The sequence below is a fragment of the Nicotiana tabacum genome, chromosome 18, assembly GCF_000715075.1.
Source record: "Nicotiana tabacum cultivar K326 chromosome 18, ASM71507v2, whole genome shotgun sequence".
Lineage (NCBI taxonomy): Eukaryota > Viridiplantae > Streptophyta > Magnoliopsida > Solanales > Solanaceae > Nicotiana > Nicotiana tabacum.
Window position 1 is genome coordinate 734,013 of NC_134097.1, and position 16,961 is coordinate 750,973.

At 31.5% G+C, this 16,961-nt stretch overlaps 2 protein-coding genes across 2 annotated transcripts; both read right to left on the reverse strand.

The window, feature by feature from the left end:
* Positions 1 to 3,405: 3,405 nt before the first annotated feature.
* Positions 3,406 to 6,275, reverse strand: LOC142173028 (uncharacterized). Its single transcript, XM_075237616.1, has 3 exons — positions 5,927 to 6,275; positions 4,810 to 5,099; positions 3,406 to 4,227 (listed from the first exon to the last, which is right to left on the reverse strand). Exons 1-3 carry the CDS (start codon positions 6,237 to 6,239, stop codon positions 3,472 to 3,474), a joined length of 1,359 nt encoding a protein of 452 aa, XP_075093717.1. The 5' UTR covers positions 6,240 to 6,275; the 3' UTR covers positions 3,406 to 3,471.
* Positions 6,276 to 8,226: 1,951 nt separating this feature from the next.
* LOC107813934 (xyloglucan endotransglucosylase protein 1-like) lies at positions 8,227 to 9,522 on the reverse strand. Its single transcript, XM_016639259.2, has 3 exons — positions 9,120 to 9,522; positions 8,825 to 9,018; positions 8,227 to 8,724 (listed from the first exon to the last, which is right to left on the reverse strand). Exons 1-3 carry the CDS (start codon positions 9,384 to 9,386, stop codon positions 8,367 to 8,369), a joined length of 819 nt encoding a protein of 272 aa, XP_016494745.1. The 5' UTR covers positions 9,387 to 9,522; the 3' UTR covers positions 8,227 to 8,366.
* Positions 9,523 to 16,961: the final 7,439 nt, after the last annotated feature.

Sequence of the window (16,961 nt, forward strand, 5' to 3'; positions counted from 1 at the left end):
TCAATATTCCTTTCATTTATAGTCTCAATATGCCAACCACTTTGATTTATACATTTGAAACTCAAAAAGTTTCTTTTGAGACTTTACAATATCAATGTCGTGAATAATTTAATTCATCCAGGTAGTAACAAATTAATTTTTCTGGATCTCTTAACAACTTTTGTACTACAAGATCTTTTGTCACTCGATTCATATGGTAAATATCTCCTTCACGGAGAAAATTATATCATAATAAATTATCATGGTCAAAATCATCATAAGCAAAATTATTTCTTGCTTTAATATTTGCCTTTAATAACCTTTTATAAGGCAGAACAAAAACAAAATGGCGTATCACATGTACGCGACCAATGACATATTCATGTAACCACACAATAATATTTATTCTCGTTATTTCACTCAAACCTCCCTTAGAGGTGAGTTGTGTGGTATTCATCTAATCATGCATTGCATGTCTTTATTCATTACTTTTATCACATATTGCCACATTCACCTTTAAGAATGTGTCTGCATTCTCAATGCTTATCACAAGTCACATTCTCTTCAAGGAATGAATCATAGTCAGCGGTGTGCTTTATTATTTTTCATACCAATTTGATGGTAAACATCGCCTTCACATTTTGAAGGACTATTTTGAGAACCCTTATTGTTCTCCTTTTATAATCATAGTGATGATTATTATTATTTTGATATTTGGAACGTCCACGTTCATTGTTCAACCACTTGTCTTCATTTAGACTTATTATGCGTCGCTACCATATTCACTTCAAGAATGGAGCAAATCAAGTGGGACAATATTCATGCATTTTCATGACAAATATATTATTTTTCTTTAGTTATCATTATATCATCAATATGGTATACTCAAACCCAATGTCTTACAAATATAAAGGTATGTTAGGCCATAATGAATTGGGACTCAAACCCAACTCTTATCATCATGGAACATCAGGACTTGATCTTGATGTCTTACCCTCATGATGCATTGCGACTTGAACTCACTGAAGTTGATATCATTAATAGCAAAGGACAAAAATAATTTCAAATATGAATGAAATGCTTACCTCTTGGGTTAAACTATTCATAATGTCATTTGGATATAATTCTCAACAATAGACTTTCGTTTACTCAAATCAGTGAAGTAATTAGTGTCAAACAGATATATGAAAATATAAAATAATATTGAAAATTCACATGTGGTCTTTGATGCAATAAGCTTACTTCAAGATGAAAGTGATATGACTAGAACATTAAGAAAAAATTATGTATCAAACAGAATAATAGTACTACTAGTTACCATGCACTTTTGTGGAAACTAAGTATTATGCTCTCTAGAAAAACAAAAAGATATAGCAGAACCTATAAGCCAATCAGGGAATCAAAAAAATAGTGGACAAATCTCTGTCTACTATCTACTACTATATCTTTTCTATATAGAAATGATTCAACATGTTAATTTGATAAGAACTATCATCAATGAAAAATTTGGTGTAATACATACTTCTTGTACTAATATTTTATCTTATCAAAATAAAATAGTTACGAATATTATTATTATTATTATTATTATTATTATTATTATTATTATTATTATTATATTTGACAATAAACTAAGGTATAATCATTACTAGGCATACTAAAATCGTATTATAAGGTAAAATCATAAGCATACATAATAAAGTATAATTTTATTATTTAGTATACCGCATGCCACCTATTATTTAGTTCGTGAAAATTTAACAAGGTGACATCCTTAGCAGCCACATAAATACTAATTTTCTAATAACCAGACAATTGCTTATTCTAAATAGTGGTACAAACTTATCTGGTTTAAAGCTCGGACTTGTTGTTGTAGCAGAAAGATGTGTCTGTAACACTACATACCTTTTTGAATAATATCTGGATAATTTTGACAATAGATCATCGAGATATACCTTACCAGAAGTGGAATTCAACCTTGAGGTTAGAGACTTCGTGCTGATAACGTATTATAAAATATAGTTCAAAGTAACAATATAGAATAAAGAAAAACAAGCTAAGAGATACAGAGAGAAAGAGAGGAGAGATTCTTATTTCTTCTTCAATTGTGTGTATTTTCCTATCTATTACAAGGCCTTTATATATGCATGAAAAGTGAAGAAAAATATGTCATTGAATATGTCATTAAGCATAAAAATATGTCATTGAATAGGTCATTAAGCATTTGAAAAGATCATGAATAAAGAGTAGACATCCACCATAATTTAATTTTTCTTATAACTGCATCAATTTAAGACGTTGTTGGCCATGTAATTGCTTATTTCATTCATCAAAAGTCAATTTGAATTTAAAGTTTAAAACGTCCAAATTAGAAACTGAAAATGGAAACTGGTGTTGCAAGTTATATAAATCTTTGTTTGGGAATTGTTTGCACCGAGTAACCTTTTCTGAGGCCAATCTTTAAATTCTATCCGCCTTTAAAAGTAGTTTCATGATTTCTTTTTCTTTTTCAGATAAATGTAATCCATTAAGCTAAGAATGGACATAATTTAAATAGAGACCAAGAAAAGGCCATTTGGGCAAAAGCGCCCTTTGTTTGAAAGTCTGATAAGTTTTTAACCTTTTAGTCCAATTCGAACCAAACTCTTCTATTCGTTTTTGTGATAAAAGTTAAACAAGATAATCAATTGAGACAGCTTGTGGATGTTCATTCTATTTTCTGTTACCACAAAATGTTTTGAGATGAACTCATATCTTTTTAAAATGAATATGATCGAATATCTTCAAACAAATTAGTACTATTAAAGTATTAATCAATTAAAATCTCCAAAATTAGTTTGGCCCTCCAGTGCATCAGCCAAGTTTGCACTACTTATCTAAAAATAAAGATATACACTAGCCTATATTTTACCAACAACAACAACATACCCAGTATAATATTATAAGTAGAGTCTGGGGAGGGTAATGTGCGCAGATTTTACCTCTACCTCAATAAGGTAGAAAGGGCAAATAAGATACGGAAAGACAAAGGAGAAACTGGCCTATATTTTACCAATTAGAAACAAATATAGGCTCGTGCAAGAAACAAATCTATAAACAAACAGATATTAGTTTTATACAGCTAAACGTTCTATGACTATATATACATAGTGAAAAGTACATAAACGTAAACAAAGAAATAAATCATCACAGTAATATGAATAGATAATATATAGATACCTTATCAAATTTGGAGATGATTTCCAAAGCAATTCTGGAGAGGTGAATTTCCAAAGAGGCAGCACTAGGATAGAATATACAGAATATCAAGAGTCAGAGGGTAAAACGAAAAGCATCCTTAAAAATTTATATTAACTACCAACTAAACGAACTAATATAATTGCTAAAATCTAGATCTAACTAATATATACGAATATTATATAAGTCTACTAGTAAAATCCATTAAAATCTAATCGTGGTACTTTTAAGTAAAAAGACCACATGTTAGTAGCCCTACTTTCCAGAAATACTGCTTGTCTTTGATTGACTACTCTCACCATTCACCAAATTCTTCATGTTATATTCTGGTAAGTACATAGTAGAATTTTCCATCTCACAATTCACAAGATAGTGGTCAATGTACTCACCACTGCCCAATTTTTCAAGTCCCATATACTCATAATCTTGCCCCATATAGCCACCAATACATGAACTAAAGCAAGGAATATCACCAAATCCATTGCTTTTCATATCTTGTTCCATTAAATTGCTAATAGCCATCATAGAAGAGATTGGTTCAATCTTCATAGGTGAAGGGGGGTAGTGAAATTTATCATATGTCACAAAACCTTCATTGAATCCTGGTACACAACGTTGGTAGTCATATGCACTAGTTGTTGTTGACCATGGCATGTCACAAAATTCAGGCACACAACTTTTAGGGAAGTTACCAAATCTAGTGGGAACTTGTGGGTGAAATATTGGTACGCGGTTGTTGGAATGTAATGTGTCCTGGATACAGTTTATGGAGTCGTGTCTGGTAGAGTCTTGACTTGCTGCTTCGAAAGTTATATTAGCAAAATCATTGCTTAAATTTCCATCGGAGGACTCACCAACTTGCACATCATTATTAAAGTCTTGATCAGAATCATTACTATTTCCTCTTCCTGTCTTAGTTTCATATGCATCCCTAATTCTCTTTCTTTGAGTGAACATGGGGTTATCCCTATCTGATTTCTTGTAGATCCTGCACATTACCCATTCATCCAACTACAAAATTTGAAGAAAAAAAGAAGAAGAGGAAAGCAATGACATAACAATGTTAATTAGAATACAAAATAATACATAAGGAAAAAAAGAAATCAAGAATTATTATGCAAACAAAATCAAAAAGAAAAAATGGAATAATAAAGGTAGAGTTTTAAGTTTTCTGCGCTGACATTGTAGTCATCTGATTGACCTATGGAAACTAATACCTCTTCGTTTCCGGCATGATATGATAACTTTAAAAAAAATGAATAATAACCTGTTATAACTGGTTAAATTGAGTTGATGCATGTTTCAGTGTATATAACTTAAATAACTCTTTATACAAGTATTAAAACCAAAGCATGGGAAGAACACCATTCTTTGGTAGCCTGGTATCCGTGGAAGGGCCGCACCCCAAAGGGCGTGGGGTAGACAACCTACCCTAATGCAAGTATTAGTGGCTGCTTCTACGGTTCGAACCCGTGACCTACAGGTTACACGGAGACAACTTTTCCATTGCTTCAAGGCTCCACTTAGATGACACTTTTGATAAACCAAATAATTAGATTAGGACAAATATAGAAAGTAAGAATAGTTAGTTACCTTCCAGTCATTAATGTCTCTTTCAACTAAATTTGGAGCGTCAGGGACTCTATACTCGTGCATAATCCAATTAGTCTTGTCTCCTTTTGGAGGCTTTCCAATGTAGTAAACTAAAGACTTTTTTAATCCAATAATAACGTTTTTATTATCCTTGATTTCTTTATCAGCTCCAGTAGCTTTCCAATATCCATCACCAGCAGCTCTGTTTGGTCGGTTCCCATTTTTGTACTTACGATCTCTTGGTGTTAAGACATACCATTCTTTTTCTTCAGTAGTGGGCTTAACATGTGCTGCAAAAAAGATTGAAACGGATTTAACTTATATACACTAGTTACGCTATCAATATAGTTTAAACTATTGTAATGGATCATAGATTTATTTTCGAGGTTACTAATCTCATTTTTTAGGACGGTTATTTATAGTTATTTCTTAAGTGATCTGAAAAGCCAACTGTAACAGTTTTGTAATTTTTGAGGGCAAGGTCAAGTGTAGAGGTATGCAAAAGAAAAATGTCTATTGACAATATAATAGAACATTAAACATTTACACTTCTTGTAGAACGTTACACCTCTAGTTAGAATGTAGATTAACATGTCAACAAGTAATGTAACATTCAATTTTCTTAGTTTTAGATGTGAGCTTAACTTTTAGTATATACTATCAATGTAAAAGAATTTTATACTATCACATCACCTAAGATATATATATAACTATATATAGGTAACGATATAACCATCACAGTCAAAATGATCTAAAATAGGTAAAGGTATTAATTAATACGGACAGCTATACAAAAGGAAAGCAATTTTAGGGTTAAACCATCACTTAGAGAGGATTTTATTAACCTGAGATATTATGTAGAACAAAACTCGATCACTTGAAAGCCTATACCAATGTTAGAACCCTAAACCCTAAATCAACTTACACCAATTCACAAAACCCTAAAACAAGATATTGAATATAATTAAACAATCACATGACAATAAAACACACTGTATACCTATATACAAGAAGAAAAAACACATAAAAATCTTAAACCCTTAAACCCTAGTCATCTTAAACCAAAATATTAAACCAAATGTTCCAACATGTTATTAAAAATTATTTACATACATACCAGCAATCAACTCAGGGCTGTACTTATAAATATTGATTTCATAAATCCTGTTTGGATACAAAGGCAACTTATCCAACTTCCTCTTCAGATAATACGTAACGAGCTCAGAATCCGTAGGTTTAAAACGATAACCGGGAGGGAAACTATTGATATAAGCTTCAATTTCTTCAGCAGAAGTAATTTCACCATTGTTGTTATTGTTGCTAAGAACTGCAGTAACTGGAAGCTCATTTATAGGTCTTTGATCAGTTAAATTTCCTTTAGAAATATTAGCATTGTTTGTAGGACGAGATGACGAGTGATGGTTTTCCATCGTATAAGGGACTCTCAAAGAAATTATGAAAACCCTAAACCTTAGATTAGATGAAAAATGTCAATTAAAAGTCTAAGATTAGAGTTTTATAATTATAAAAAATGGGGTTTTTATGTATTTCTATTAGAAAAGGAGTGGCCAGTGAGTATTTTACTTCAACAAGATAACTACTACTTCCTCATGTATTTCCGATAAATTTTGTTGCTGATTAGATGGAATTTGGTAGCCAATCTAAAATCCGTTTAATTTAATGTTAGAAAATTAATCAAAATATCTTTGGAATATAGGAGTAATTACCCCTTATATTTACAAATCAAACACTTAACTCCTTACATTATGGGCATATTACACAAATATAACTACAAAAACTGATGCAAAATGATAAATTTAAAAAGGAAAAGTTCCCTTGTAGAATGTTCATTATGTGAGGGGCTTAAGTTTTAAATTTTTTAATGAAGGGTTTATTTGCAAACGAGTTACATATTTTAAGGATTTTGATCGATTTGAAACAAATCGTCCTTTTCCGTATTTCCCAATTTCTTTTAGCAAAAATGTCTTAAAACAAATACTCCAATATTCAATTTAACCAGGCTTTATATACTTCCAAACTAATAGATAAACCTGAATCCAAAAATATCAAACATTATATAAGCATCCATATATTTTGTGCCAGCTCATCTCCAATTAATCATCGTCAAGGGAATGGAAATACTTACCTACATTGGAGGGGCAATTGCAGATATAGTCATTTTTAGGGATGCTATTTAGAAATTAATCAGTATTTATTTTGTCCAGAATTTTTAAACTAAAAAGTTTAACTTCAAGACAATTCAGAACATTTTTATCCTGAAAATTTAAACTAAAAATTAAAATTCAGGACGCATTAGCTAATTATTAAATAATAGGCCTTTAAAGTGGCTACCTGATGTCATTTCTACTACATTGGATCCATGCATCAAGAATATAAAGGGGAAAAAAATCACACCAGATTTATAATTGTTAATTGAAAAATGGCCACATTTTCAAAAGTAATCAAAATTAGTCACTTTTTCATGTAAGGATAAAATTTGAACAAAAACATCTTTAAAAATCCGAAAAAATTTCTGCGTAATATGCTGGAGTTCGAATTTTTACATGTGAGATTCCAGCATAATGGGTTGGAGTTCCAACATAATATGTTTGGAAGTTTATATAGAGGAGCTCCATAATCCAACATATTATGGTGGAACTTTTCGTGTGCTGGAGTTCCAACATAATAAGCTGTAAGTTTATACGCATGAGCTCCATAATCCGGCATATTATGCTGAAACTTTTTGTGTTTGAGCAAAATTGGCCAACCCGTGCTATTTTTATGAATATAAATATATAGTATTTTTTTCTTACAAAATGTTTATTATTCAATTATTGTTAAATAATATATATTCTCTTAAATCACTTGATCATAATTATAATAAATTAGTATAGTTATGTGCATGCTTAAGATTCGAGTAAGCTTTTTCAAAGAAGAGCTCACGAATATCGACCTCCATGCTTTTGTTTTGAAGTTCCTCTTTAGGAACAATTGAGATGAGTTGGAAAAAAGTTACTGTGTTTAGTTTTTTTACCAGGTCCTCACGCCTCTACCTGAAGCTAGAGTATTAGTTACGGGATTGACCGGACCTAGTAAATTTTTATTAGATTTTGTATTTGTAATAGAACATTCATTAAATATGTATAAATACTTAATTATGAATTCAGTAATTAAGACGAGTTATGGTTCCGTGGTAAGCTCATAATCCATATATATTTAAATCTTAGCTTGCGGTTTTGTTTAGTCTCTACCCGAACTTGTATGCACAAAATTAAGAATGACTTACACATCAAGTCACTTAAACGATAATTGCAAAAGAATTTATTTAATAAGCATTGATAATTCTTAACCTATAATTTAACATGTTAGTTATCAATGTATAAAATTTAAACTTAGAAGGAAATGAGGCATGAAAAATGAGAATGACAAGGAGGAAATTTTTTTTTTTTATTCTACATGGTAAAAAACAATATAATAAAAGAATCATTACAATAGTTTATAGAGCTAATAAATAAATAAAGAATATATCCTATAATACTTTTTCAAGATCTCAGCTGTTACATAGCACAATCTGCAGGAAATCCCTGTGGAAATCTCTTGGAATCATTGCAGTAATTGTAAACCATATAATTTTTCTGCACCCATTTCAGCCTTTCTTGACTTGTATTATCCAACTCTTCATTCAACCATGAATTGCTAGTGGCTGCAGAGGTTGAAGTTGCAGATTTGAAGTTTCTGTAGGAAGCACTAAAGGGTGCTTTACTCCAATCAGTTTTAATAAGTCCTCCTCTTGTAGCCCAATCATCTGCATTCCATAGACTTGAGTATATTCTCATTGGTTGCTTCTTTGGATATGATACTCCAATTGATTCTGCATTCTTGTATTCTCTAATTGGTGTTCCATCTACATAAAATCTGTTCAATCAAAATAACAAGAAAATCCCAAGTCAACATTGACCCTAAAAGTCAAAGATTTTGAAAAAAAGAAGAAAAAAGGTCAAGTTCTTTAACTTACATGATGCGTTGTGGATTCCAGAGGATGGAATAAGTGTGGAAATCAGCAGTAGGGTCAAACCAAAGATGGAATTGTTGCTCTCTGTTGCCTTTGCCTTGGCTAAATACATTAGTGTGAAGTGTATAAGGATCACCACTTAGATTTCCCAAGAATTCAAAATCTATTTCATCATGTGTTGGTCCTTGTGATGACAACTGCAATATATTCAAAAAATCAATTTCATTTCAACTTAATAAGCATATAATCTAGCTAGCTAAAAAATGATTTAGACAAAAAAAGAAGGAAAAACACTTACATAGTAAGCAGTGACAGTGCCAGCAGAATTTCCAGGGACAAGTTTGAGTTGCATGTCTATTTTACCAAAGAGATATTCATTCTTGGATTGAAATCCTGAGCCTGAGATTTTGTCAAGTGATAGAGTTAGAAGCTCTCCATTATTTAGCATCTTTGCTCTGCCTTCACCCCATGTAATTTCAAAATTTTCGTCAATAGTACCCGCAATTGCAATAGCGAAAGCACTAACAATAAGAGCTAGTACTAATTTAGAAGAAAAAGAAGACATCTTTAATTCCTAATATTTCAAGAATTTTCAAGTTTGTTTGGATGAGTTAGAATGGATAACTAGGTAGGTTTTTATAAGGGGTTTATACCCCCCCCCCCCCCCCAAAAAAAAAAAAAAATTAAAAAATCCAACCCACCTCACCAACAAAGAAGTAGAGCGTGTGGGGTTAGGCTAAAGGAAGTGAAGAGGAAAGTTCAAAGTAAAATAAAAAGAAAGCTAGAAACAAGATGTGTATTGCTGGAGACAGATAGTTATAGGTAAGTGGATAGGAAATGATGCCATAAAAAAGCTAAATGACAGCCCATATATTATTGTTTATTATTCAACTGATGAAAATCACTCTTTCCAAATCATCTTCATGAGGTTCAACTTTAGTGTATTCAAGTCATGTGCCTATGTAAGTATGTACTATATTAGTATTTCCTTCATTTTGTTGCAATTTGCCTATTTGTACTTTCTAATAAGAGCGGGATCCAAGATTTAAACTCTATGGGTTCAACTTTTAAAAATTTTAGCATTAAACCTATTATATTTTTAAAGTTATGGGTTCATCTCTACTATTTTTATAATTTTAATGATTTTTTACATATAAATTTTTACTCCGCGTCGAAAGTTATGGATTCAGTTGAACCCGCAGAGTATATATTACATCCGCCCCTGCTTTCTATAAATAAAGATGGAGGGAAAAGTCAAGACTGGAAAGTGACACCACTAATTGAAAGTATATGCATTTACATCAAATTATAATAGTCTATTACGATTAAATGATAAATTAATATAAATATATATATTATCAGGATCAATGACTTTTTGTCAGAAAAAAATTGTAGGGTCATATGTTAGCTTTATTTATTAAAAAGATAGAGCTTTTGACAAAGTTACTCACTCACAGACAGCCGTCTAGCCTACAATTTCATATTATAACTTGTAGTCAAAAATAAATAAAATATGTTAACCAGCTTATTTATGCTGTACGAAAATTTTTATGTTGGGTCTATGTATAGACTCCTCTTAAATTTTGACAAATAAAAAAGTGAGTCCTACGATGTCACTTTATTAACTTTTTGCAATCTCCTACCTTCGTTTTAAAAAAAATAAACTTCTCTTTGAAAAAAATTTAAAAACCTTCTTTCTTCCTTGTACTTCAAAGTTCAAACCATTTCATCTTCCATTACAAAAATTTGTCACTACTCCGTCAACTTCGCCACCAAACTTCTTTTTTTCTCACACAAAATAAATTATTCTCACACAAGTATTACGTATCATATCTCACACATGATAAAATTTCTCGTGCCACCCTGTCCTCCCCTAGTCGCCAAAGTCCAAAATTTTCTTGCATTATTACAGCTCTACCAATCTTCGCTCTCGTATCTTCTTTTGGAAAATAAATCATTCACCAAAGAGAAAAAGAAATTGTAGTAAAAATCAACAATACAAACTCTCAGCACTCCTTTCAGGCCAAAACTTTTTTTTATTCTGTCACTTCCATTCTTATTTTATAAAAAAATTCATCTTACCTAACCAAATTCTCCTATACAAAATATATACAAAAATAGATTGTCACTATACAAACAGTATACAAAATAGAGTGTCACTATACAATTTATATAAAATAGACTGTCACTATACAAAATAAACTGTCACTGTACAAAAAATATACTAAATAGACTGACACTATATAATTTATATACAATAGACTGTCACTATACAAAATAGACTCTCACTATATAAAAAATATATAAAATAGGTTGTCACTATGCAATTTATATACAATAGACTGTACTATACAAAATATTTACAAAATAGACTATCACTATATAAAAAATATACAAAATAGATTGTCACTATACCAAAAATATATAAAATAGATATTTCGGGTTATTAGATGTAATATGTTTGGGACGGAGGGACATTTCATGTCAATGAAGAAAAATATGGGCTATTAAAATTTTGAGGGGCTATAAAGGGTCATTTTCTCTAAAACGATTGACTAACGAAGCCCTAAATTTTTGAAAAGCATTATCATAGGTCCAGGTGCGGCTCTATATATACGGAATAGTATTTCGTCAATTCTCTTACTCTCTCTCTATATACATATAATATAGAAAATAAAATTTTAACTATAAATATACAAATAATATTAATTTGTTATATAATAAAGACTATAAAGTAAAGACAAGTATAGAGAGAAACTGATATATTATTCAAACTTCAAACTTATGTACATAATGAACTGAAATTTCCTCTATTTATAGAAGAAAGCAAACTACTGTGTAAGCTACTTCTGCAAACTGTTGTAAGCTGCTACTTTACCAGATATAGATAATCTTCTACCGGGGGTAATGTTTATCCATAACGGGGTACCGAAAGAATAAGCTCATTATATCAGATATAGATAATCTTCTACCGGGGGTAATGTTTATCCATAATGGGGTACCAAAATGATAAGCTCATTATACTATATATGAATAATCTTCCACCGGGGGTAATGTTTATCCATAACGGGGTACCGAAAGGATAAGCTCATTATACCAGATATGAATAATCTTCTATCGGGGGTAATATTTATCCATAACGAGGTACCGAAAGGATAAACTCATTATACCATATATGGATAATCTTCTACTGGGGGTAATATTTATCCATAATGAGGTACCGAAAGGATAAGCTCATTATACCAGATATGAATAATCTTTTATGAGAGATAATGTTTATCCATAACGGGGTATCGAAAGGATAAGCTCATTGTACGAGATATAGATAATCTTCTACCGGGAGTGATATTTATCCATAACGGGGTACTGAAATGATAAGCTTTTTCAGGAGACTTATTTCCAATAGAGTACTAAATAGATAAACATATTTACAGCGGAGTCTCATATAGATAAAGTTCTTCAGGAAGCTTATTTACAACAGAGTACTAAATGAAAATCCATAATAATATATTTATAATACTCCCCCTTGGATGTTCATTAAAAGATAATGTGCCTCATTAAAATATTACTAGAAAAAAACCCGTGAAAAAAATCCTAGTGAAGGAAAAAGAGAACACATATTTAGTAATACGCATAACTAGTTGTCTAAAAAAAACCTTATAAGGAAAACCCTATGGGAAAAACCTTAGTAAGGGAAAAAGAGTATAGCGCGTATTTTACTCCCCTTGATAAAAACCATGTTTCAAATATTTTAGTATCCGCATTCCAATCTTCTATACCATTTTCTCAAAAGTTGAAGTTGGCAAAGATTTAGTGAATAAATCTGCCGATTTGTCACTTAAACGAATTTGTTGCACATCAATGTCACCATTTATCTCCTTTTATAAATTTTCTATTTAATTGGGTTATGCATGCAACATTGTCTTCGTATAAAATTGTGGATCTTTTGTCACATTCCAAACCACACTTTCCTTGAATAAAATGAATCACTCATCCCGACCATACGCATTCCCTACTTGATTCATGAATAGCTATTATCTCAGCATTATTTGAAGAAGTAGAAATAATAGATTATTTTGTGGAGTGCCATAATATGACAGTACATCCACATATAAACATGTACCCGGTTTGAGATCGAGCTTTATGTGGATCAGATAAATAACCTACATCTGCATAACCAACAAGATCTACACTACCTTTGTTAGAATAAAATAAACCCATATCAAGTGTTTCCTTTAAATATCGCAATATATGCTTAATCCCGTTCCAATGTCTCTGTGTAGGGGAATAACTATATCTTGCTAGTAAATTAACAGAAAATACTATGTCAAGTCTTGTAGCATTAGCAAGATAAATAAGTGCACCAATTGCACTAAGATAAGGTATTTCGGGACTAAGGAGTTCCTCATCCTCTTCTGGAGGTCGAAACAAATCTTTATTCACTTCAAGTGATCGAACAACCATTGGTGTACTCAATGGGTGCACTTTGTCCATGTAAAAGCATTTTAAGACCCTTTCTGTATAGGCAGATTGATGGATAAAGATCTCGTCTGCTAAATGTTCAATTTGCAGACCAAGACAAAGTTTTGTCTTTCCAAGATCTTTCTTCTCAAATTCTTTCTTAAGATATTCAATTGCCTTTTGGAGCTCTTCTAGAGTTCCAACAAGATTTATGCCATCAACATAAACAACAAGTATAACAAATTCCGATGCCATTTTCTTTTTAAAAATACATGGACAAATAACATCATTTATGTAACCCTCTTTAAGCAAATATTTACTAAGGCGATTATACCACATATGCCCAGATTGCTTTAAACCATACGAAGATCTTTGTAATCTGATTGAATACGTTTCACGATACTTTGAGCTATATGCTTTAGGCATTTTAAATCCTTCAGGGATCTTCATGTAGACTTAATCAAATGAGTCATATAGGTTATGACTTGCATTTAGATGGCATAAAATCTTCAGGTGTCTGGACTACAAGTCCGATTCTCACAATCTTTTACAATATTGTGAACTATATTGTATCAAATATATCGTCGACGATCATTTTGTATCGGTTCCTAAGCGACATAACTTGTTAAGATCTCATCACTTTCTTTATTTTCAGGTACCTGAACTTCTTCTGGAGTTTCATGAAATGTTATGCCGTGGGCTCTTTTAGAGCTCATTTCCTCCTCATTATGATCATTTTGATCATTTGCTCCTATTATTTTTCAAGTATTGTTACCTTCGGAACCGATCTGTTTGCTACGCTTCATGCGTGCAGTAAACTTTATCCTTCAGGGACTTTAATTTTAATAGGAGCATTTACAGATGAAATATGATATTTAATTTTGGATCCGCAAATGCTTCTGGCATTTGACTTGAATTATATTCTAAGTGAGGATTATATTAATAATAATTCAATTCATATAGCATATTTTTCAGCTGTTTATTCCATCCCCCAAATGTTAGAAAAACTAACACATATCCTCAATCCTTTTTGGAAAACCTATCTTTGTGCATTGTGGTAAAGAACTTAATCATATACCACACATCAAAAGTTATTAGATAGTAAAAATATTTGATTTCTGATCCTAAACTAATTGTGAGGGTAGGACTTATCATATATTGTTGGTCTGATGCATACAAGTGTTGTTGTATGCAATTTAGAAAATCTTAGACCAATACATGAGGCTATGTTCTTATAAATAATAGTTTAACCATTAATAGGAGGTATTCAATACTAAACTAGCTTGGATATAAACCAACATCATCAAGATGAACTATCTTGATTTCATAATCTGAAAATTATGTTCTTAATTGAGAAAATCAACTTCAAATGCCAAACTGCAGGTTGACAATAAACACACATGTAACCATCTTATATATGCATCTATTAGTGGTTCACATGATAGGTGAATGGGCCCATATTCACCTTTTATATATATTTCAGAATTCAGGGGTCTTAGTCTCAACTTTAGCTGGTATAATCAATTTATTATGGGAATAAGCAACACAAGAGAATTCCTGAAAAATCTTCTAGTTCTTCAGTATATGCTTATCTGAATTCTCAAATAGCTAATTTAAAAATGACAAATAAAAACTTCAAGTTTATCATGACATGTGTTATCTCTTAGTAAGCTTCTGGTTTACTATGGCATAAACTTTTGTATTAGTAAATTTCTGATTTACTGTGATACATAATGTAGTACAAATTGAATAATAAGGCGGGTAAGTTCTCACATACATATTATTTTATCCCCTATGATTGTGGAAACATGAAGATTTCTAATCTTTCAATTATTTATAGTCTCAGTATGATAGCCATTCATATTATTAAATTTCTGGTTTATTACAATATATGTTTTGACCACAATCATATAATATGAATGATAAATTTGCATATAATCTCTTCGGGAGCCTTCAATTTATTGTCCACAATCAAATATTATCCAGGCACTACTTGTGTCATGTGTCTTCTAGACAAACAGTTAGCTCTTCAGGAGCTTTTGATAAATTTTGTACTACCAAATATCTCTCAGACACTTATGGTATAATGAGAGAATATTTCTTCAAAATGACATAAACAAAATAAATATGATAGTAAACATCATTATCAAAGCATAACTTTTATTTATGTACAATAATTACATAACCATACTATCTACTATAAATAACAAAAATTAAAATATTTACATTTTTATAGATTCATCACCGATCACATGACTTGTTTCTCCTTCCGGGAGTGCAAAGTAATCAGCTACATCCAAATGCATGAAGTTTAAATTATCTTCAGAAATAAAATTTGCTTCAGCATTTTTCTCTATCTTCTTCAGGGAGGCTTGATACAGCTCAACCAGGTGCTTTGGCGTACGACATGTACGTGACCAGTGCCCTTTTCCTCCACATCTATAGCATGCATTTTCTGCCTTTGCTGCTTGCACCGCTTCATGCTTTTGTTCCTTCCTTTTCCACTGCTGGTGGTGAGCAGGGTTCTTTGGTGCATTATTATTACCATGATTAGAGTTTCTTCCTTGACCACGGCCATGACCACGATTGGGGCCATTTCCTCTTCCACGCTTAGCTTGGTGGAAGTTCGTCTCATTCATTTTACGGAATGGGTAAGAACCAATAGGTCGGCTTTCATGGTTTTTTATTAATAGTCCATTATGTTGCTCGGCTACAAAAAGATGTGAGATAAGTTCAGAATACTTTTTGAATCCCATATCTCGATATTGCTGCTGCAGGAACATATTCGAGGCATGAAAAGTAGTGAAAATTTTCTCCAACATGTCATGATCAGTAATATTATCATCACATAGTTTCAATTGGGATATAATTCTGAACATAGCAGAATTATATTTACTGATAGATTTAAAATCTTGTAGCCTTAGATGAGTCCAATCATAACGAGTTTGTGGAAGAACGACCATATTCAGGCGGTCACATCTATCTTTCAAATTATTCCACAGTATGACTGGATCTTTAATAGTGAGATATTCCATTTTCAAGCCTTCATCAAGGTGATGGCTTAGGAATATCATTGCTTTGGCACGGTCTTGGTTTGATGCTTGATTTCTGTCCATAATGGTGTTTGCCAGACCCATTGCATCAGGATATGGATAATCTTCTACCTGGGGTAATGTTTATCCATAATGGGGTACCGAAAGGATAAGCTCATTATACCAGATATGGATAATTTTCTATCGGGGGTAATGTTTATTCATAACGGGGTATCGAAAGGATAAGCTCGTTGTACCAAATATAGATAATCTTCTATCGGGTGTGATATTTTTCCATAATGGGGTACTGAAATGATAAGCTTCTTCAAGAGACTTATTTCCAATAGAGTACTAAATATATAAACATATTTATAGCGGGATCTCATATAGATAAGCTTCTTGAGGAAGCTTATTTATAACAGAGTACTAAATACACATCCATAATAATATATTTATAACATAATTATCATTATCATAATTTATTTATTTATTTAGCGTCTTTTATTATTGACATCACTTACAAAAATATTCAAACACATACCATTGCAAAGATCAGGATCCTTGTACAACCTTAGGGGTCATATTTACTTGTCCACTATTGACTTTGCACACCTCTCATAATTTATTATGATACCCATATTAATTAA